The 21,386-nt window shown below is 41.7% G+C and overlaps 2 protein-coding genes across 3 annotated transcripts; both read right to left on the minus strand.

The window, feature by feature from the left end:
• Positions 1 to 6,854: 6,854 nt before the first annotated feature.
• LOC109857794 lies at positions 6,855 to 7,958 on the minus strand. Its single transcript, XM_020434487.1, has 3 exons — positions 7,744 to 7,958; positions 7,281 to 7,422; positions 6,855 to 7,196 (listed from the first exon to the last, which is right to left on the minus strand). Exons 1-3 carry the CDS (start codon positions 7,947 to 7,949, stop codon positions 6,933 to 6,935), a joined length of 612 nt encoding a protein of 203 aa, XP_020290076.1. The 5' UTR covers positions 7,950 to 7,958; the 3' UTR covers positions 6,855 to 6,932.
• A 536-nt stretch (positions 7,959 to 8,494) lies between these two features.
• On the minus strand, positions 8,495 to 10,794 carry LOC109857792. Of its 2 annotated transcripts, none has more exons than XM_020434486.1 (7): positions 10,594 to 10,794; positions 10,098 to 10,355; positions 9,724 to 9,954; positions 9,443 to 9,639; positions 9,118 to 9,323; positions 8,853 to 8,995; positions 8,495 to 8,768 (listed from the first exon to the last, which is right to left on the minus strand). In XM_020434486.1, the coding sequence occupies exons 1-7, from the start codon at positions 10,594 to 10,596 to the stop codon at positions 8,649 to 8,651; spliced, it is 1,158 nt and encodes a 385-aa protein (XP_020290075.1). In that variant the 5' UTR covers positions 10,597 to 10,794; the 3' UTR covers positions 8,495 to 8,648. The 2 variants fall into 2 exon arrangements, with proteins under 2 accessions (XP_020290075.1, XP_020290074.1); XM_020434485.1 differs by having other exon boundaries at positions 9,724 to 9,957.
• Between the last annotated feature and the right edge of the window lie 10,592 nt (positions 10,795 to 21,386).

Genomic DNA, 21,386 nt, shown 5'->3' on the forward strand with positions numbered 1-21,386 from the left:
CGAAACAACCAAAAATGGCGACCTGCGTGTTCCCGACGAAAGACTTGTGCGACCGTACAGGACGGGGATTCTGCGCATTCTTTTCTCTGGATATGTATGCGCATACGATTTGAATGAGAAACAGGAATCTCGCATCTTAATGCAAAAATATAATTGATATAAGCAGAAGAGTACGGCATAAATATATAGCGAAACCGCGCTATTCTTCAAGATGACTCAATTATTATTACACTGCATTATCCATTTTTCTTTTGCTCTGTTTTTTTCCGCAATTTGTATCATGAAAATTACGCAAACATTTAGCACGTGTACGTAACGGATTGCGAGAAATAATATAAATAAGAAATAAATAACATGATTTTTTTTTTCAGATCGTATATGTAAATTTAAATAGTAGATAATAAGCCATCAGAGAAATTACATGAGTATCCTATGGGCTTTCAATTGATGTTCAATGCGAAATGGCTTTATATATCCGAGTTGGTTCTTCAAAAAGCAGCTGTCTGATTGTCGGACGTCTCGAAGTAGCGATCGTACGCGCGGATGATACAGACAAGTCGGGGGTTTCGGCTTTCGAAGGAAGACGTAGGCGAATCACACGACAGCTTGACAGACAGACATTAACGATCCGCGATGGATCCGCGTGATTGCCATCGCCCGATCACGCACATCGGCTTCTCACAGACGCGCGAGCCGAGACGATTTTCTTGTCGGTTATTGTGTGTTCCGCGTTGTATTGATTACACAGAGAGAAAGAGAGAAAAAATTTTTATCCTAAATCAGATTAGTCTTAAATTTTATATCTTTAAAGTTGATTTTTTCTAAAACCTATTGACGGAAGAATTTTTTTCTAATTAAAAACAAATTTACTAAACCAAAGAAAAAGAATTATATTATGTTTATCATAAGCGATCTTTTTCATTGATTGTGACTTGCGAATTGCGAGTTCGTTAATTATTATACGTCATTATAATAAACCAGCTTTAAATACCGATTGTCGAAATAATACGTGCGATTATGCAGTGTATAATTACACATCGCCGACAAAGAGGATATCATCTCGCGTAATTACAACAAATTCTACATAGGACAATTTCAGGGTCCATTATGCGCCTCCCATTATACGCCGCAATTTTGGTCTGTTATAACTGTACGCGCCGGCGTCATTAAGTATCCAAACTCATTATTGTTCTTATTCGGCTGCTATCAAATCATTCACAACTCTTTAATTTGCTTCTATTAAATTAAACAAATTTTAAATTTGCTACGCTAGATTTTTTTTCTAAAAAACTCAATTTCAAAGATCGTATTTGTTTTTTTCTTTTTATTACAAGTATTTACAATATATCATTGTGAAATAATTGTTTTGTTTCCTCTCATTGTTACAATAACGTTTCGAATTGTTGACGTTTTTTATCTGGAACCACGTGACACGAAGTGTTGCATCGCCGGCGCGAATCACGATTGCATTAACGCGCGCGCGGTGAGGGTACAGCTGTCAAATTATCGAAGCGCCGTGCATCCTTCAAGAAATTCATCTCCATCAACCACCCTCGTAGCGGCGCGCGATCCCGCGGGATAAGAACGGAACACGCGCGCGATCTTCTTCGTTCGTGCGCGCTCGTTGTGTCCGACGCGCATATGTGCACGCGTCGGATGATCGCGCGCTCACGCATACGCATGCGAATGTCTCGAATGGCGCGCACCTCGCATGGTGGTTTCCACACGCGTAATCACCTGTCTCGTCCATCATAAGGCTCCCCGTATCCCGTACCCCGGCCAGATGTAATATGCCGTGGCCCACGCAAAACCCGTCCGACATCCCAACGTTTCAACACACGCCCACGAACGGTCGGCTCGCTTTCAAAATGTCGTAAGTCAAATTGCCCCGGAGTGCACCGTTTCATCATCCGGACGCACACGGGCGCATCGGCGCGAAGATGCGCTGTGCCGAGCGCCCGGCTACGGTGCGTGTTGTACGCACGCACTTGAGGCCTGATACGCGCGAGCGCGTGGGTGGATGCGCGGCGGCCTAAGCACGTGGTGGTACATTTGTGTGTGTGTGGATCGACGGACAGGCACATCCGCGATCAAATGTACGAGATCGCTGATTAGCGACGAACACACACGGCAGTTCCATTCGCGTTAGAACTCGCGAGCGGAGGTCTCCAACGGAAGGAGGATTTGGTTAAGTTTTATATTATCACAATTGAAGATAGAGAGAGAGTTGAGAGATTAACTTACACTGTCTATTTAAAAAAGTTTATTTAACTTTCAGAATTTGTAAGACGTTTGTAGTAAACTCGAGTGTTGAGTAAATTAAAGACACGAGTCAGGAAAAGGTATTTCGTATTATTATCACGAACGCGTACCGAAAGTGTGATTTATCAGCGAGAACGTTTAGTCTGACATTCGATCTCGGAAACGCGTATGTAACTTGCCCAATTACCATAGATTAGACCACATCACAGAAGCGTGGAGAGAATTGTAGAGGAGATCCCCAAAAGAGAGAGACGAGCTCCAAGCAGAAATATGATACATATCGTATATCTAAAAAGGCACCGACGGCGTTTCATTAGGCATACTTATGGTGATACTTGGGTAGAAAAATCGAGGGACGACGAGAGTTCCCTAACGTGTGATCCCATGCCGGCAATTATCTTTTTGATGTTAAATGATTGTGTTGCGTACAATATTTTACAGGTAATAAAAAATACACAGAGAGAGAGAGAGAGAGAAGAAAAGGAAAATACTATAAAAATAAAATACTATAAACATATCATGTACACACAATAATCATTATTGAATAATACAACAATGAGAAAAGTAAAGCGTTGCGCAAAGCAAAGAATAACATAAGGGATCGTATTTCGGTCGGACCTCAAAAGAGGCTTTCTTCTGTCATTATAATGTCAAATGCACCTTACTGAAAACAGTTGAAATAGTGTGTATCAGTAGTTGCTACGTGTAACGCGAAACACGGTTGACAGCTGAAATAATATATCACCACCTTATCCTGTGGGCAACGAAATATGGTTGACAGCCCTTTCCGCGCATGTGCGCTATTTTTCTTACACAACGCACATTTCAAGTATCGCGCACATCCCCCTCTTTACCAACATATATAATTTGCCGTTTGTACCGGAGGGTTAATCTTTAATGTTAAATAACCGCGCGTGAGAGACTATTGCTGCCGCAACATTGTATGAAAATAACCGTTATTTTTCTCGGTCGGGCCTTCGCCACTCAACGAGTTGGAACGATATGTCTGTTGGTACGTAAGAGATTCCACAGCGCGCGTGAACGAACGTGAAACCGATATCGGGACGCGCGCGCCTTCGCGGCGCCTAAAACGAGAAGTCCCGCAATAAATTGTCGCCGAAGTATGTATCAATAACCGGCGAGATACGCAACCTTTTAAAGTGCCGTTTAATAGTCGCGCCGCCGCTTCGTCGTTTCTCCCGGGGCCCCGGTGGACTTTGAATAACGATCCATGACGAATTCGATGGACAGCCCCACCTGAACCGTCTCACCAGCTGGTATTTATCCGACGGCGCGACGCCGCTCCATTTACATGATACGCCGGACACGTCGAAAGAGGTGAAGGGAGGAAAAGGGAGGTGAAGATGTGACCCCGGTCGTTAGAAAAGCGTGAAAACTTCGGAACTTCGGTGTAAACAACGCGGGTGGGCTGTTCCCCTTTCTCTCTCTCTCTCTCCCTCTTTTTCTTCTCGGACTGGACTTTCTTGTCTCTTCTTTCTTTTCTTTCAAAGGATACCGTTTCACCTGCATTGTTTCACGGTGAGTTAGGTCTTTCCGTGGCGCGACGTCCGCCGTGCTCAGCGAACCGCGCGAGCGCGAGCGCTCGCCGCAATTCATCAAAACCGCGGTCGAGAGAGGAGGTAGAAGCGAACGTTGCGAGTACACCTATCGATATCGCGTATAAAACCAATATCGGATTATGCCGATAACGATTGCCGTCACGATACGCCTCGACCGTGCGCGCCATTCGACGTTAATTAATCGCGCCGTTGTCTTCGTGCGCGTATTCTTCCGACCGTTGTTGCCGAGTCGGATTTTCACGCCAGCGAAGTCACCGTTACCACAGCTATACGAAGTAAAATGTGACGTAAGAAAACGACGACAACTTGATAAAAACGATTTCCGCATAATGAAAACGTATAATTCCGCACTACTACGGGTTTCGCTCTTGAGTCGTGCGTCACGCCTATATCCGGTCTCCCGTTTCCGGTCGCGAAAAACACGGCCGGATTCTCGCGAGCGAAGAGATGAGACGTGAAGACCCGGAAAGAAAAAATAGAAATTAACCGCAAACACACGTATACGCGGCGATAATGTTCGGCAACACGCGCGGCCGAACCAACCGACCGGGCGGATCTGCTCGGGTAAATACGCGCGGACACGCCCGTCGCAATTACACGAGTGCCTGCAAGTATAATGAGGCGTGCGTTTTCATTGTGATTTATGCAACGTGCACGGGACCCGTGTGTGCGTGGCGAGAGGAACCATCCCTCCTTTCTGTCTCTCTCTCTCTCTCTCTCTCTTTCTCTCTTTTTCTCGTCCTGGCCCAGCAGTAAATTTATGTAGAATAAGCGCGCGGAATATTGAAGCCGAAAACCAACGTCGGGATCCTCGGGCCTTTCGATGCCGATAAAAAAAGTTGTGCGTACGTTAGTTTTTAGTTGGGGTGTGCGCGCGCTCTCTTTCTCTCTCTCAGAGTTAATTGGCACTTTTAAAAAGCAATTCTCGTTACATATGTATTGTACGTGCATATATATTCCTCTTTCAGTCATTTCACGAAAGCTCGAAGAAACAACAAATGCTTGGATAAACGTAAAATGCACCTTTCTCAAATACACATCCGTGCGTAAACCATAATTAAATGTAAATTTGCCGCCCACTTGTCTTTGATTGATTCGCAAATGTCTCGTAATGGGGCGCTAGGTCAATTTGTTTGGCCGCGCGCGTTAAATATGCAATCTCGGGGGATCGTCGTCGTCGTCGGGTTCTCGACGAGGGTTTCGCATTACCGGCGATTTCGCGAGGCAATCGTCGCGCGGACCCGGAGAGAGATATTAACCCTAAAGGATTGTAAATATCAATGCGTAATAAATTACGTTGAATAGGCGAGATTACAGGCGTCCGACCGGTGATTTAGCCAGATGATTTTTGCGCACGACCGACGCGTCGTGTAATACTCTGTCATTAATACTTTTTCTCTCCCTCCGTTCCGTTCATGCGCGACGAAATAATAATATTTTTAGTGCAGTTCGCCGCGGCGGGGAAATTACACGCGCGGCGAAACGACGGCGACCTCCTGCGAGAGTGCGGCATCCGCCGATATCTCGCCCGGGAATCCAACGTCCCCGCGCCTTTCTGCAAAACTCTAAAGCCGTAATGGAAATTGTATATTACTCAAGTACTTTGACGTTCTGCTCGTACCGTAATTTCTCGCGCGCGTAATGGACGTCGACGGCCATTAGAGCTTAGGATCAACTATAACCGTTTTATCCGAGAGACGCAGAAAAGTATTATAATGCCGCGAGAGGAAAACGGCGCGCCGTCGCGCAAATGGCTGTTTCGTTGTCGAATAACATGAACGAGAATCTGAACAATCGTAGAAAAAAAAAGAAAAAACTTCTCTTTTCAGCGCACATTAAATCTTTCTCGTACGTGAACGACCGAGGTAGGAACTGTCGGCTGAAAGTTTTCCGCATTCTGAAGTGACACGCATTTATGTGACAACAATATAAATATACATAATAATCACGAACGTCGAGCGTTAAGATGGACACGTAATAGATATAAAATGATGAATTGATATTGTAGACAAACACGTTTATGAAGCTTATCTCAGATAGTCGCGTCGTTAATCCTAAATCGACAAATAATATATACATGCAAACGCGACTATTCCGTGTGTATCCCAAGCGATAAATTGATCGACCTAAACAACTCGTCAAAATGCTGACGCATAACCCGCCCGACATGACAGGCGTCATGGACCTCGCGTGTCCCGCTCGGCCGGTTTAATACTATTCGGTTACATGTATTATTCAATCAGCCAATAAGAAAGAAAACACGCGATTCGTACGATCTATGAGCGTGTCGGGGAAGTTCAGCGTGGGTGGACAAACGCCGCATGAATCGTCTTCGTTAAATTACGCGAGACGTTTGAATACCTAATCGAAAGAAATAAAAAAAAACAAACAAACAAATAAGTGTGTAGTAAAATAAATTTGTTTCAATTTATTTCTAGAAATTTGTTAAAACAAACTTTTGATCTGACGTAACGGAACGTGTAATTGAACCGTGTAGTTGCAATGTCTAGTCAGTTTGTTGTTTAAAATATGTTCACAAATAAAATATACGCACGCGCACTGTTCCGAGAGGTGACGCCTCCCATCAAACAATCGTCTAAACTTTAAACAATAGACTCGTAAGTCTACAGACAATTTCTGCAGAAAATGTCACGATCAAATCCGACACTCAATTGCGTGTAGTTTTTGTTGTCGATTGAAAGACTCTGATTTTTTAATAATAGCCGCCGTAATAACGAGCTTTTTACATTCAGATTATATGTGCGAGTCCGGAGAATTTGTGGCGCGTTCGGTCTACAAGCAATAAAAGATTTGCCTCCTGAATATCTACGCAGTGAAATATCGCTACTTAGCGCCCACGTAAACCAACGAGCACACCTGGCACACTCTCTCTTTCTCTTTTTATTTATTTATTTATTTTCTTAAGTTTTTTTACTTTTTTCAAAAATCACCTGTTGAGGTGAAACAACTTTCAAAGAGTTTAACATAATTTGTGACACTCTCATTTCCAGATTCATCATCAAAAAGATTTGCTTCAATTGTTTTATTTTACTCCACATTGCTTAGATACAGTTAATATATTAGCGATGATCAAAATTCCCGAGTTGTTTCGCTCGTACTTGAAATCGTCGAAGTGTCGCTATTATCGGAACCGATCGGTTTCGGATGATTTTGCTTACCGAAGAGCATAGTCACTTTTCTGCAAGATCTCGCGCTGCACTCCATTAAAGTGTTGTCGCACTTGTTCAAGTCGCACTTGAATCCCAGTACGCGTTTCGCTCTGAAGCGATTATAGAGAGACTTCACTTTCGTCGCTGTTCGCATTGTCGTCGTCTCGAGAAACGGCAAGGCACTCTGTCGGAAGTTATTTATTGAGAGTCTTCAACTCACACACGAGAATATATTCCGGAGAAGACACGAAGATGGAATACAAAGAACCTGTAGCGTCTTAGAAGCTTCTTCCATTTTGGTTTTTAGTCTGCCGGACAGTGGCACTTTTTTCGCGGGCTTTGTCTCGGATTTCTTTTGACAAGATGATGATTCACGCAATGTTCGCGGTTTGTACTCCGACGTTTGTGCTCTGAAATTTATGTAAAATGTATGATCGACATTACTGCGGTCGAACCGCTTCCGAACTCATTGACCGAACGCGCTCTTTTCTAATACACGCATGAAATGTTCTCACACACATACGCATCGATGATATGATATTATATTCTTCATATTTAAATATATATTTAATATACAATAATAAAAAAATTACTCAAATACGTATAGTATCAAAAATATAAAAAAAACAGGTAATTATAAAATATATATATATATATATATATTTAATATGTGTGTGTGGAGAAAATTAATTAGCCAGTAAAATCGATTATCAAACGAACATCGTGTGTACCTATCTGAAATGAGTTTTCCACACTCCGTGCACGCTTCTGGGCACTTGTTCTTCGAAAAAAATAACTTAATTTTCACTAGGGATTCGCACGACTTCAAACTATCGTCATCTGTCGATGTACTTTCCTTCTCTTTTAAAATCGCTTCGGATATTTTAATATTCACGGACTTGTCGAAAGATTTGGTCTCTTCATCTTTTTCTTCCATTCTACAATAATTTTTTTTAAACGATTTTTTTATTGTCACTTTGTTTCCACGTTCGACCTTTATATTGTGATTGCACTTCCAGTCAAAGTTCTCTGAGTCGAAAGCGAAGATCTCATTGTCGCCGGTTCGCGTAGAATCACAAAAGTCTTCGAGCCCATTTTTAACTGAGTGTCAATAGAAAAACATGGGCTTCTTGCTATTGTAAGAATTTTCTCCATTTCAAGTGTCTAAATTTAATTATAAATCTTTAGAAAATTGAGAAAAAATATTGACAACAAATGAAGCAATCTGATATAACCTTGTCATTATGTTTGTTCGAAGAACGTGTGCACGCATTCCAAATCTTGTTCCTGAAAGTTCTGCAGAACTTAACAAATCTACGACACGCGGTCCGAATTGTGAAATATTGTGAGTATAATAAAAAGTAACAAATATAAAAATACGAGAATGATGAAATCAACAAACCAAATTTGAAAGCTGAATGTTGTACAAACTTGACAAACATACGTACTGTAACAGAGATATAGCGATAGTGGATATATTCACGATTGTTGCAAATCTCGAGGAGTTACAAAAATGTGAGAAGTAATTTATTACATCGTTATTGTTTTTTGTGCGCGTACTTAATTATCTTACAATAATTAAACCAATAATTCTAAAAATATTTTTTTCATAAAAATTGTTTATATACATATAACATCAATCTTTTCTAATTCTTGGAATTTTTGTTGGAAGTGATTTTTGAGAATGACAAGCACCTTTCTCATTAGTCTCTTTTGACTTAAGTTTATGATTTGTTACATTTCTAGATGGAAGTTTCTGAAACAGCGCAAACAAAATGCCAATTAATGAGAGGAAGAAAATAAGATTTTACAAACGTAGAAATTTTCTTCACGTACGTACCGAGCTCATGTCCACGTTTGATTCAAAATCAATATATTTCGCGCTCGCGGTGTTTTCGCTGCTGAATGTTTCACGCGGGCTCACCGCGTCTTCGAATGTTGTTCCTGTATTTTCGCCGTACCACATTTCTCTCGGTGGCACAACTGAAAATCACATCTCGAATGTGTATACTTTATTCGTTTTATTCATCGGTAATAATAATAATGTATAATAAATATTGCTAAAATTATTATTATAATATACAACAACTCTTGTTCCACTTTACTATTTGATCTGTCGGTCTTTATATCTTTGTTTTCAGATTGTGTCTTGTCGCGCGTCTCTTTGGACGTGCCCGACCATTCCGAGACTTTCTGATCGCTTCTCTTACCGTCCCGCGTTTCTAACCAAAGCTCAGTAGCAACAATGTTCTGATTGCTTTTGGTAGTTGTTTCAACAACATTTTGTTGATTCGAATCGTATGTATCAGTACTACGTAAAACAAAATTGTTTTAAAAATACTTGTAACATCAGAATAACTGTTTTTTATGCAAAAACAAGTGTATATCTTAAAATAAAAGTATTAATCTAATATGAAAACTTGAAGTTACTTTGTAACTTCAACCACCGTCGATTTCGCACTAACAGTGTACGGTGCTGCGTAAGAGTCTGTATATTCTTTCGTACGCTTCTCCCAATCCGTGCGATAATTCGCTTCATTTGGAATTCTTTTGGAAGAATTGCGGAAGCAGAAATCTGCGATGTTATCTTTTTTACTTGACGCGGTTGTCGCAAAACGACGTGGTATCTGCACAGAAAACGAAAGTTAAACATTAAATTTTGTATATTGGGGTACATATTGTTCGTATAAGCAAAAATTCAAAGAACATACCTCATCGATTCCTTCTTCAAATAGTATTAGAGTAACCGACGATCCATCCAGAATTCCATGCAAGTGCGGCAATGTTTGCTCACAACAAGTAGCTGAACGCTCTTTGAGAATCTTCCACCAGGTATTTTCATCTTCTAAAAACGTCTTTATCTTTTCCAGCTCTCGTGCGCAGTTCTGCATCGCATTGCGAGCGCTTTTGAAGTCAGTTATTCTCGCATCCGACCTTAACCTCTGCTAAACATATATATTTTTTTAATTTATATTAACGTTGCGCAATATATATATATATATATATATGTAAAACTGCGGCATACAGTTCTCTTTATACAAATCACATAGTATCATGTTTATACGAGCACACGTTACTAAATTACCTCCCTGTCAAAATATTTCGATTCATCGTAATCCTGTACGAGATTTCTCTTTAACTCCTGCACTTTGTTGGCTATACGACCGACATTGTAGAAACGTGAATCAAGTTCGGATTTCAAATCCGTACCGACTTTCGCATCATATCTCCTCGGATCGTACTCTCTTCGCCTCGTGACAGACGATTTATAACGGCTTTCCAGAGCGCGCGGATTGAAAACGGGCGGCGGGGTGAGACGACTGCAGATCCTGCACGGAGGTTCCTGAGAAGGCAAAATATCGCATTTGAAAGGTATGTGTATTGTCGGAAATGCAACGCAAGATATAACCCCATATTTTTTTTCGCACAGCACTTCTGAAGTCTTATTAATAGATCTAATGCACAAGTGTTTAAGTGCAATTGCATCACAACGTAACGCGCACACACATGTACAAAATATCTTAAATATCTTAAATATCTTAAGTTATCTGAGAATGTGGAAAAATGCGATAGTTACGTACCATCCAGGTTATAAATTTTTGATAGTTTTATTATTTTTTTCTACTCTTGAATTTTGCACATTGCACAACATTGTCGCGATAGATTCAAGAATATTCTTGGGTTACAGCGTACATTTGAAATGTCATTATTATTGTTTCATTAAGAATTCGTGTCAATACTACATAATTTTTAGCATTTAAATAATTCATAATGAAATTTTAGACGTTGTATGGTGCAACATTGTTTTTGTAAGAAGATGAAACTTCAAGCAGTTAATGTGTACGACGAAGGAACTACAATTTTTTAGTGGCTTACTGTATCTCGATACTTTGATCAAGTACGTTATTTAAATACATATAAATATTGTTTCTTAATCATTATACTACTGTCGTACATAAAATCTCAAAAGTTTATAATATACACAAGTTTATCCTTCAGAAACAAACTTATTTTTAGTTTTGGCGCGGCGGAATGACGCTTAATTCTAGATTTTTATCTCGAATAAATTTATTTTTAAGAGCGGATAACATCGTCTTTCCTGTCTCTTGTACGAATCTACAATCTCCAGCAGCATGTGGTCATTGTAGCGCGAATAATCCCTTCTTTGAAAAATGATCCGACCAGTCTAGTGAGAAATGAAACGGCATTTGTACTACTGCGACATTTATCCTGAAAACGGTCTTTGGAATCCACCTTGTGCTCTCACCAATATGCGACACTATACAAACTCGTTCTTCTGTTGTATGCAAACAACACCGTAATGACGCACTTAATAATTTCGGAAAGTAGTTTTTGCGTTTTTTTACAACTCCACTTGTTTTCGGCAATGATATATCTGTACATGTATATTTTATTACAACAGAATATATTTTTATATTGGTAAAAATAATTTTTGATTTGAATAAACCGAAACATTTTATAACACGACGACTTGTTTCCACAAAGAAATCGACAAGTATAGATATATGAATGTATTGCAGTGTGAAAATTCGAGTGGCTTTAAATCGTATAGGAAAGTCGGGTGTTAAAAAGACGAGCTTGTAAACGATTTGTTTACGCGTGCGCGCTTCGAGTCGGTCTGAGAATTCGGTTCTTCTCCAGAAAATCTTCGCCGGGATATATCCCAAGCAACCCGCATAATTGCATTGTGACCGGAGTCGCATGCCACGCACGACTGCACGTCTTGGCTCTCACAATAAGGTAACGTGAAAAAAAAAAGTCAACGAGATCACTGCCGGTAAAAATCAGGACTCTCGAAAGTGTCGTGCACCCATTCATTTGCAAAGGAGCGTGGCGCGCGGTATTATGGAATCGTAAATGAGATCGTTTTCTTGAGATTCTCTCGTAAGATAAACCCGCAACAACGTCGAAATTGGGTCATTCAGGTGCAAAGTAGGGTAAACCCGCTATTCTTTTCTAATTTCAATACCGACCGAGAATTTTTCACTCAAACCGCTCGTCTCGACGTCAGTGTTTTTCTTTTTCATAAAATGGGAATAACTTTCGTCGCTGTACGGCGTGAACAAACATTTACTTAACAATTTTACTTCTATTCCATTCTTTTTCCTGAACTCAACCGTGCGTGTGATTAAACAATAAAATCATTTTAGGACGTTGTATGCCTGAACACACACTTGCAATCATATATACGTGTTGAAGTTTTTTTAAATAAAAGAATATTATACATTAATGACGCGTAAATAATATAATAATGTGTAAAAAATAAATATAATAATATTTTTAAGCTAAACTAGGTTTCGCGTAATATTTATTCGTGACGGATAAAAATTATCCCTTTAAAGAACTCACCTCTTTTCAAATCCTATTTTTATCTACTATTCTTCTTTCACAAGTCCTCGGGACAGAGTAAAAGGAAGTATGACCGCATTAAAGGAGTTTCACGGCTGGCGCGTATGTAACAGGCGAAGAATGCGAAGCGCGCGCGATAAAATTCAGCTCGTAAATCTTCGTCGAATGGATTGTTTGCGGACGTGGATGCGCCGAGGAAGTTGCACCATCCCGAAATTGGGTTATTCAAGTGCAAAGCAGGGCGTCGATGGCGGACGAGCGCGATCCTTCAATGTCGTCCACTATACGAAGGCAGCGCGCGAAGGAGTACCTACTTTTTCTCTAAAATACGGATTTCGTTCGTGGCACCATGAAAATCGGTTAAGCGAGTTCATGAATTTTCATGTAAACTCCCTTTAAGCTGGTATCGCGCGTTGATAATGCATTGTGTTGCGTACACGTCCGGACTATCGCATTCTTTTCTGTTTGCATCACACTTTTCACTAATGTGATATACGTTTTTTTGACGTGTCGTAGAAACAAAGTTTTTAAAAATTTTTTAAAAATTGTCCTATAATTATTGTTCTCTTTTTGACATCCTGTTTCCTATATATATTACATATATTATTTATTTACAATATATAAAAATACAGTTCTATACATAGAATTGTATCTTTGCGATGTAAATTTTAATCGAATTGAATTGTTTGCAAACGCATATTGTTCGATTTTCACGTTCGCAGGCGTGCCGAGAAAACTATCTTAGTGGCATAGAATTCGGCAATCCGTAAAGAGACGACCGGACCATTTGTCGCGATATGGGTGATCCCGCCGATCCTCTCATTTCGGTTGACAGTTATGGAACAGGTAAATGCCTCCGCGGGGTTTCTTTTTATCGCGTTTTCACATTCGGCGTTGGGTCGACAAAGGAGATCGAACAGTCACAAAGAACGCAAAGCCCGCCGCAAAGTCAAAATAAAGTAATTGTTGCTCCTTTGTCGCGCTTCTTGCCTCCGCGTCGCGAGATCTTCTCCCTTTGGAATATCGTATTGGGATGACACGATTCCCCACGGTCGCCTCTTTAATCCCACCCTGGGTGTCACACTTTTTACCCGACAGATACACAATGTAAGATCTGTGTATCGTCTAACAGCATTTTCTAACGCTCGATAGATTTAACTCTCGAAGCGCAAAGTCATCAAACAATGTTGCACGCGTATTCCCAGTATGTCTCCGAGGGTCTTACCCTCGTTTCAAAGTTATTTTTTCAATAAAAAGACTCTGAACAAGTAACATATTATATATAATCTTGTTTTTGAAATAGATGGTTTTCTCATAACGAGTGTCGCCAGGTTGTCTTTTTAAGACCGCTGTTTCTTTTCATTTTTTATGTTTCGGTGTTCCGTCTGGATATTTTGTTCGTTCTTCGTTTATGGTTTTTTCTCTCAGCTTTTCCTTCTCCATGATGTCTCTGTATCTAGCAGAAGCAAAATAATATATCAATTGCGAACAATTGGCGCTTTCTTCTGTAGAAAAATGCCAAGAGACCTGGGAAACGAATAATAACATGATGAAAAATTCATTTTGGATAGTCATTTTTATTTAGAATGTTTACAAATATTGCAATATCAAAAATATATCGTACAGAATAATTTTTTATTTGATGTTTTTTTACAGAAATAAATAAGTTATATATCGCACAAATATATGTATGTTTGTAGAAGATTTGATGTTGTCCTGACTTTTTACGTCTGGGGAAATTTAAAGCGAGAAAACCGTGCCTTTTTCTCTCCTCCTCTCTTCTCTCTGAATCTTCAAAACGAGCGACCACCCTGAACGACAAAAGTCTCGACTTTTGCGGTTCGTTTCATCCCGAACACGAACGCATAGATCATCGGGTGTCGTTATGTTTACACCACAGACGTCCAAACTACATATTCCGGATTCTCGGCATCTATTAAGTGTGTATGTAAGGGATCTTTCAAAAGATCTATACACAGACAAGAATAGAAAAAGAGAGGGTGTTTCACTGTGTACCTGAATCCGAGGTATAATTTGCCGGCTTTATTGTCTAAAAATGTTTGAATCAGCCGCAAAGCACGATTTCGTGGATCAATTTGTTATGGGTGCTGTAAACCGATATACGCAAATTTTATTTGTAGCTTCTGCAGATAAACGTCGGGATCTAAACTTTTATATGAGTGTTATTTACGAAAAGAGTTGACACTCGTTTTTTTCTCGCAGCTCGTTTACACAGCGCGTGAAACATCTTTTTTTTTTCGATATTACGACGCTTGAAAAACACAAAATACACAAAAAAAATGCACATGTATATGTTTATTCATTCTATAATATTAACAGTTTTTGTCTTGTTCTTTATGAATGTATTTTTATTTTGTGTAAATAATATATTGTATGTAATACATATATATGTACTTTATATTTTCTATTTTACGTGCTTTTCTATGTGTATTGCATTCTTATATAATAAATCAATTTCTCTTCAGAAAATTTCTCTTACAATACAACAAATGTTTCAAAAACATTGTTCTCCAGATAGTCGCCGCATGAAACATCCGCTATTCAAAAACGTACGTTCGGACCGAACTGTATACGTCGTTCTCTCGCCGGTGAAGTAAAAGTGAAGAACGAAGCAGATCTATAACCACCTACCTGGACGATCAAAGCTGCCAACTATTAATGTCGCGCCACAAGAGTTCCGACAGTGTTTACACTCCGCACTATTCGGGGCGTGCCCACGACACAACGCACAGTTATCCTCTACCTTCGAGAAGGGCCCTATCGATCCTTATCTGGACGACATCATGACATCCTTCTCTTGATCCGCCGACACCGGTCTCCGCCGATATCTTCAATTCCCTCTCTGGCATCCCCGAAGGCCGAGCCACCCTTTTTCACAACCGGTCTGCCGCGGCTTGGCGAACACGTTCGCCGCTTCTCACATAAGACCGCCATCAGGACGTCTCATTTTCAGATTGTCTCGTTTCAGTCCCGATCTTTTAGCGACGAATCGCTGACGCGCATGCCAACAAAGGTAAGTAAAACAAAATTCAATTTTAAAGTCAACATTTAAAAAAATCTATGTTAATTGTGTCGCGCAATTTTTTCTGATTATTTTTCACTATTTGGGAAATATTTCATTTTAAAGTTATTTGCTCCAGATATTGTAAAAAAAAACTTGGTTTATCAACGCGGTGTCTCTTTTGACATAATATAAATCCTAATAATGTAGTTCAAACTGTCTAAAAGTGACGACGCTAATATCGCATTTACATTCGTCGCGCTCGAGATCGAAACATCTTCGTTCGCGAGATCTATCTATCAGCTCGCAGCGTGCGCACGCTCTCGCGCGCTTGTGTTCGCTAAACTCCCCCTGGTACACTATGTATTCATTATCGCTCCGCATGTAGGGGCGTACACTTCTAATGATTAGCCGTTGTTTGGTTACGCCTTGGCAACGGCAATTGTCGAGATGGTCATAACCATTTCGAAGCGCACTGACCAGTGTGTCTGTCGCGAGTTCACGCGTGTGTGTTTGCCGGCTTTCATCTGTCCGCAATTGCGTCAACGAGCGTTGTTAAACTAATTTGAAAAATCTTAACGCCAGAATGAATTTTAATTTCAAAAAAGAATCCAAAAAAATTATACGTATTATATATATTTATCATTTTTTAATCTCCTAAAATTTAAAAGACAAAATATTGTGAAATGTGTCCTAGAGTAAGAAATCGACGATCGTTCGATTTCCCTCGAACATGAAACTTCGATCGATCATTAAGATCCATTGCAACACGCTTCGAATCAGCTTTCTTCACATGGTGCCAGGTGAGCTCGTTCGCTGATGTTGCAAGTACAGTGTTTCGGAATATGGTGGTGATTAAAGCTCCGCGTTTAAGACCGAGTTTACGTTTCCGTGACTTCGTAATCACACGCGCGGCGCGTAGTTACGGTCGGAGAGCCGGTCATCAAGCGAAATTAGGGGGCAATCTCTCTCTCTCTCTTCCTCTTGCACACCAATGGCGTTAGAACCACCGCTGTCACGCGTTTAACGCGCGCAATTTCAGCGATGTTTACGCATACGCGCCGCGCGCAAGCTCGGAGCAGACTATATCCGTGTTTTAATCGCACGGTTTATTGACTGCCGTCCGTCGCAAACGGCCGTTAATTGTGTGCAACGTCGTCGATTCTCGGTGAAAAATACACCCATTAACTCATTGACATATCAATTCTTCCCGTGCAAGAAACGCCAGCGTCACGGATCAATTTCGCAGTCGCTTTGAAGGTGAAGTGGAAATCGATTCTCCGTCGGCGACTTAACCGACTCGCGAGAAAATCTCGAAATTGGTTGAACTTGGAGAAGCACGTGGAGAAGAAAGAGTGTCGCGTCACACGTGGCCGCAACTCTCGATCGAAACTAACGAGAGAGATTTTAAACTTTACAATAATCTTTCTTTTATAGATAATAAAAAAAAAAAGAGCAGATAATGTGTTGACCAAAGTATCGTTAATTGAATTTTTATTGGCTAATCAATAATGTTTATTGATTCCGCTTTCTTATACAAAATTCATTTTTCTCTAATCATTGTTTAAAAAGCTGACCGAATTCTCTGTTTTGCTAAATTCTGCAGAATACACACAGAGAGACCGAATTTAAATGCTGTATGCCTTCGAGTTTGTAAATACCAGAATCGGCCATGAGGGTGCAGCAGCGACAGGACTCTCCGAGAGTCTCCCGAGCGAGAACTTCGGAGACGCCGGTCATTGGGAAAGCGACAGATGTGTTTCTTTTCGTCGCGGAAGGGAGGGCAAAGAAAAAAAGACCCCCGTCTGCGGAGCAAGAGGGAGACCGTACATCAGAAAGTACCGTGTACTTTCATTCCCACGCGACGTACATTATGCTGAGATATGGGAGGATTCTCCCCTTCTCGATTATTGACAGTTCGGATTCGTAACGTCATCTCTTTTCCCTTCGTCGTCGAGATCGAAGGGTGGAGCGTTCGTCGAAGGCGGCGACACGGTAATGCGGTGGTTCGAAGCGTGTACTTGTCAACGTAACAAAAGCACCGCACCACCTTCGAACTCGCAATAATTCTCGCGAAAAAGCAACATCAGCGATCAATCGAGCTTATTGCTGGGAATTAACTGGGAAACGTACAACTTGAAATTGCATTTCTTACGTGCCGTAAAGTAGCAAATCATTTCTTTTGCGCAGTTCTACGTTATAAATGTGGTTTTTTTTTGTGCGTCAATTTTTACAACTTCGCATTCATCGAAAATCAAAGGTTGCGCTTCTAAAAAACCCTGAAACTCGGTAATCTAAGAGAGTTTCACAACAAAGTTCGTGATCGCTGACGTTTATGAGAATGTCCTCTCGTGTGTGTTACACATGCAAGTATGTTAAATATAGTTCTTCGCGCGCATAAGAACATGGAGCGAGCGAAATTGTCGCCGCAGGCGGTGCAAGCCGTCAAAGTTTGCAGTTCGTTAGCGAGCGGGTTTTGCAGCGTCTTTCGGTTTGCAGCAGCGCCGAAAAACACAAGAGAGAGAGAGAGAGAGAGAGAGAGAGATCCGGTTTACACGAATTGCAACCGAAACGCGCGGCGGCGCAAAACTAGAGGCTTCCGGTGAAGTAATCGTTTCGCAGGAACGTGCCGCCGTTGTACCGTCGCTCTGGAAGCAACGACCACCTAGATCGCTCTCTAGCTTTTCAAGAGGGTCGCCTCAAAGCAAAGCTTCGGGTTCTGTGGCGGGTATATAATGGCGTCCGTTTGTCAAAACACGTCAAAACACAATCCCGGCCACGAAATCGTCTCACCGGGACCAGTCACGCCCCGCGATACATCCAACGTCGCCGAGCTCGTTTCAGGGCGAGTTCTTCAGGTATATTCACCGGGAGAGTAGCGCCTCTTGCGCGGCGTGTACGTCTCTCTCTCTCTCTCTCTCTCTCTCCCTTTTCTATCTTTTTCTCTCTGCCGAGTCATCCGGGTAACATTATTCTTCTGCGAATTCGGAAAGTAAGACTCCGATGCGCGCGCCTGTGCTCGCCCGCTTCGTAATGATTCAGCTCGAAGCTATATGTTGCTACGTCGACGAAGCTCACGTCGCTGTCCGCCTTCAATATGATTAGGTTCGTGACAACAGCAAGCGCGCGAGTTGTAAGCGCGAACGATAGATCGGTAGATCAATCTTGTACAAACTGTGTGTATATAATGACGTCGACATCAGTTACGATGTTGTCGGCGAGATATGACTCGGGTGTTTGCGCGAGAGCCTCCTTCTCGTTGAACATTTATTTTCGGAGGTGTCGAGACCGATTGCGAGTGATATACAAGATAATGTATACGTGTTAAACAGGCGAAATTCTTCGATAAGACGCTAAAATAATTCGAGGTCTTTTTGGTAATTGAATAAATTCGCGGAAAAAATGGTCAAATCTTCATAAATTTCACAGTTTGCTTCAATATAATGTAAATGTACGGTTTCAGAAGAAAACAAAACGTAAAACACAATATTCGTTTAAATTAATTCCTTTATAACGTTAACGCTATAATGTAATTGATTTCTCATATCGAATTTGTTCTGAACGCGCATAAATATCGCGCAGATTGATCGCCGCTCGTAACTCACAAAAATAACAGCGCTCCTTAATGCGAGCGAGAAATTTCAAACGCGCGAGCGCGCTTTTGTGACTAATTGTTAATAATTAATTTCGTCTGAGATAATACGGAACCATATCAACTTGTCCAGATTGGCATCTCGGTGGGCCGCATTAATATTAACAAGATTCATGAAACCGCAATTTTTCACGCGCGCCGCGCTCAAGTGGGGAAAGTTAAAAGAGCGAGCGCGCAATTTACAGCCGGCCCGGTGTTGCGTGCTTAATTACGGCGAGTGCGTTAATAATAATCGTGCAGCGGCGATCAGGCTGTAACTTATAAGTTTATAACGTCGCTCGGCAATTTGACGTAATCCACTCCCCGCGTTCGTTCCACGAACGCCCGGCCGCCCGTTTTCCACCGTTGAAGCACGCTCTCGGGATCTTGACTTTATTTATGCAACGACACTCGCGTGTCGTCTTATCGGCCGATTAGGAGGAGGCGTTATTAGGTGACAGAGATCGCGTGGTAAGCGCAGCGGCGGTAGCCGGGACCGTGCGCAGCAATAATGTCCCGCAGTCACGTTATCGTCGGGTACCTAACCGGGAAAATTCACGAGGACTCAAGCGCTCGTTACTCACGAGCCGCGCGAAGAAATACCGCGGCGGCGAGTCGCGAAAAATCGCATCAAAACTTCGCGACGAGAAAACAAGCAACGTATACATACGTTCCTGATGAAATGTCGTTTTTGATTTCGACTAACGAATCAACAGCAAATCAACCATTTCTCTCTCTCTCTCTCTCTCTCTCTCTCTCTCTCTCTCTCTCTCTCTCTCTCTCTCCCGCGACCCTCTCTCCGCGCGAGCAAGTTGAAAAAACGAATTTCGCGTAGCGCTAAAATGCCGCGCGTTGGTCTCCCGTTTAATTGCGCGTTTAATTGCTCGGCTACCGTGTGCGGCAGCGTAGCTACCAGCCCGAGCTCCTCCCTCGAGGTAACTTACGATCGTCCGTGATCACGATCGCGATACGGATCCTCTATGCTCGGGCGTAAAACGAGAGGAGAGAGAGGAGTGCGTTCTTGCAATGTGATAATAAGCCATTCCTCTCGTGTATATTCCACGAGATCGAGCATTAACGTTACATGTTTGTCATCTTTCGAAAGAGAGATAAATTAATGTGCACGTGAACCGAAACGACAAACAGGAACGTTTGCGGATCGATTCTGAGAGCAATTTCAAATTTCAAGGCTCATTTGCGGAGAGACCTCGATCAATCAAGCTGATCAAACAGGTTTGGAATAATAAGTGTATTAAGATAAGAAATTATGTTGCGAGAAACTACACAGATGTTTATAAGAGCAAACGGTAAAATATATTTTTTTACGTCGTGTTTGTCCTGTTGCACCCAATCGAACAGCAGGAATTCCTTAACACATGTTTTACATGTAAAAACAATTTCTCACGACGTCTTCTTGTTTTCTCTTTACGTTCAATATGCCGTGTACATATAAATATTTAAAAACAAAATTCATTATTTTTAATATGCGCACAATTAACACAGACATTAACAGAGACAAAAGTTTCGGACGACAATTCAAATGCCAATCGATTTATTCGCAGTATCTCAATGATTTCTTCTGAAATATCCGCAGAAGTGTGCAGAAATAATAATTTGCGAAGAATTCAAATGTTTCTCCGAATAAGCACGCAGCTCCAGCAGTGAAAGGGTTAAAGTGCATGCACGATACCCGTCCATTTCGCCCGGTGCGGCACATGTCGAAGTGGCGAAAGAGGTGCGAAACGTTCAACGTTAAAAGTGCATATACGTGACGCGCGAAGGGAACAGAAAGGTGACGGCGTGATCAATACGCTAACGAGCCGAGCCGGTGAAACGTTGCATCGCGTTGCGCACCGACCTGCTGCCGCCGCCGTCGTCGTCGTGTTAGCGTTTTCACGAGCGCAATCTCGGCGTTGTCGTTGCCGCGGTGAGAAAAACGCGACCGCGTTTTTATCGACAAAAATCTCTCGTTTTTTTCTCTCCCTTTTGCGCGCGTAATAACACGGCGCGCAATCACAGCACACGTTGATTAGAAGAGGCGGAAGTACACGCGGAATGGTCTGTTAAAAGCGGCCACTGATGTGGTGGCCTCAACTCCGAGCGACTCTCTCGCCGCGCTTACGTTCGCGGGATTGCGGCTAATCGCTTTTAATTCGACACTCGTTAGAGGATTTGTATAAAGCCGCGCGAGAGCCAAACGAGGTTTCGGAGAACCCATAAGGCCGGTTTATGCGCCTTCTGCGCGCGCTTTCTCACAGCAGAGCCGAGCTTTACGCCTTCTCTCCGCAATCGCGCGGAATACCTGCGCGAATCGTCCAGACATTTTTATCGTCATTCATTCCGAGTAGCCT

The sequence above is a fragment of the Pseudomyrmex gracilis genome, unplaced genomic scaffold, assembly GCF_002006095.1.
Source record: "Pseudomyrmex gracilis isolate BER0280 unplaced genomic scaffold, ASM200609v1 scaffold_172, whole genome shotgun sequence".
Lineage (NCBI taxonomy): Eukaryota > Metazoa > Arthropoda > Insecta > Hymenoptera > Formicidae > Pseudomyrmex > Pseudomyrmex gracilis.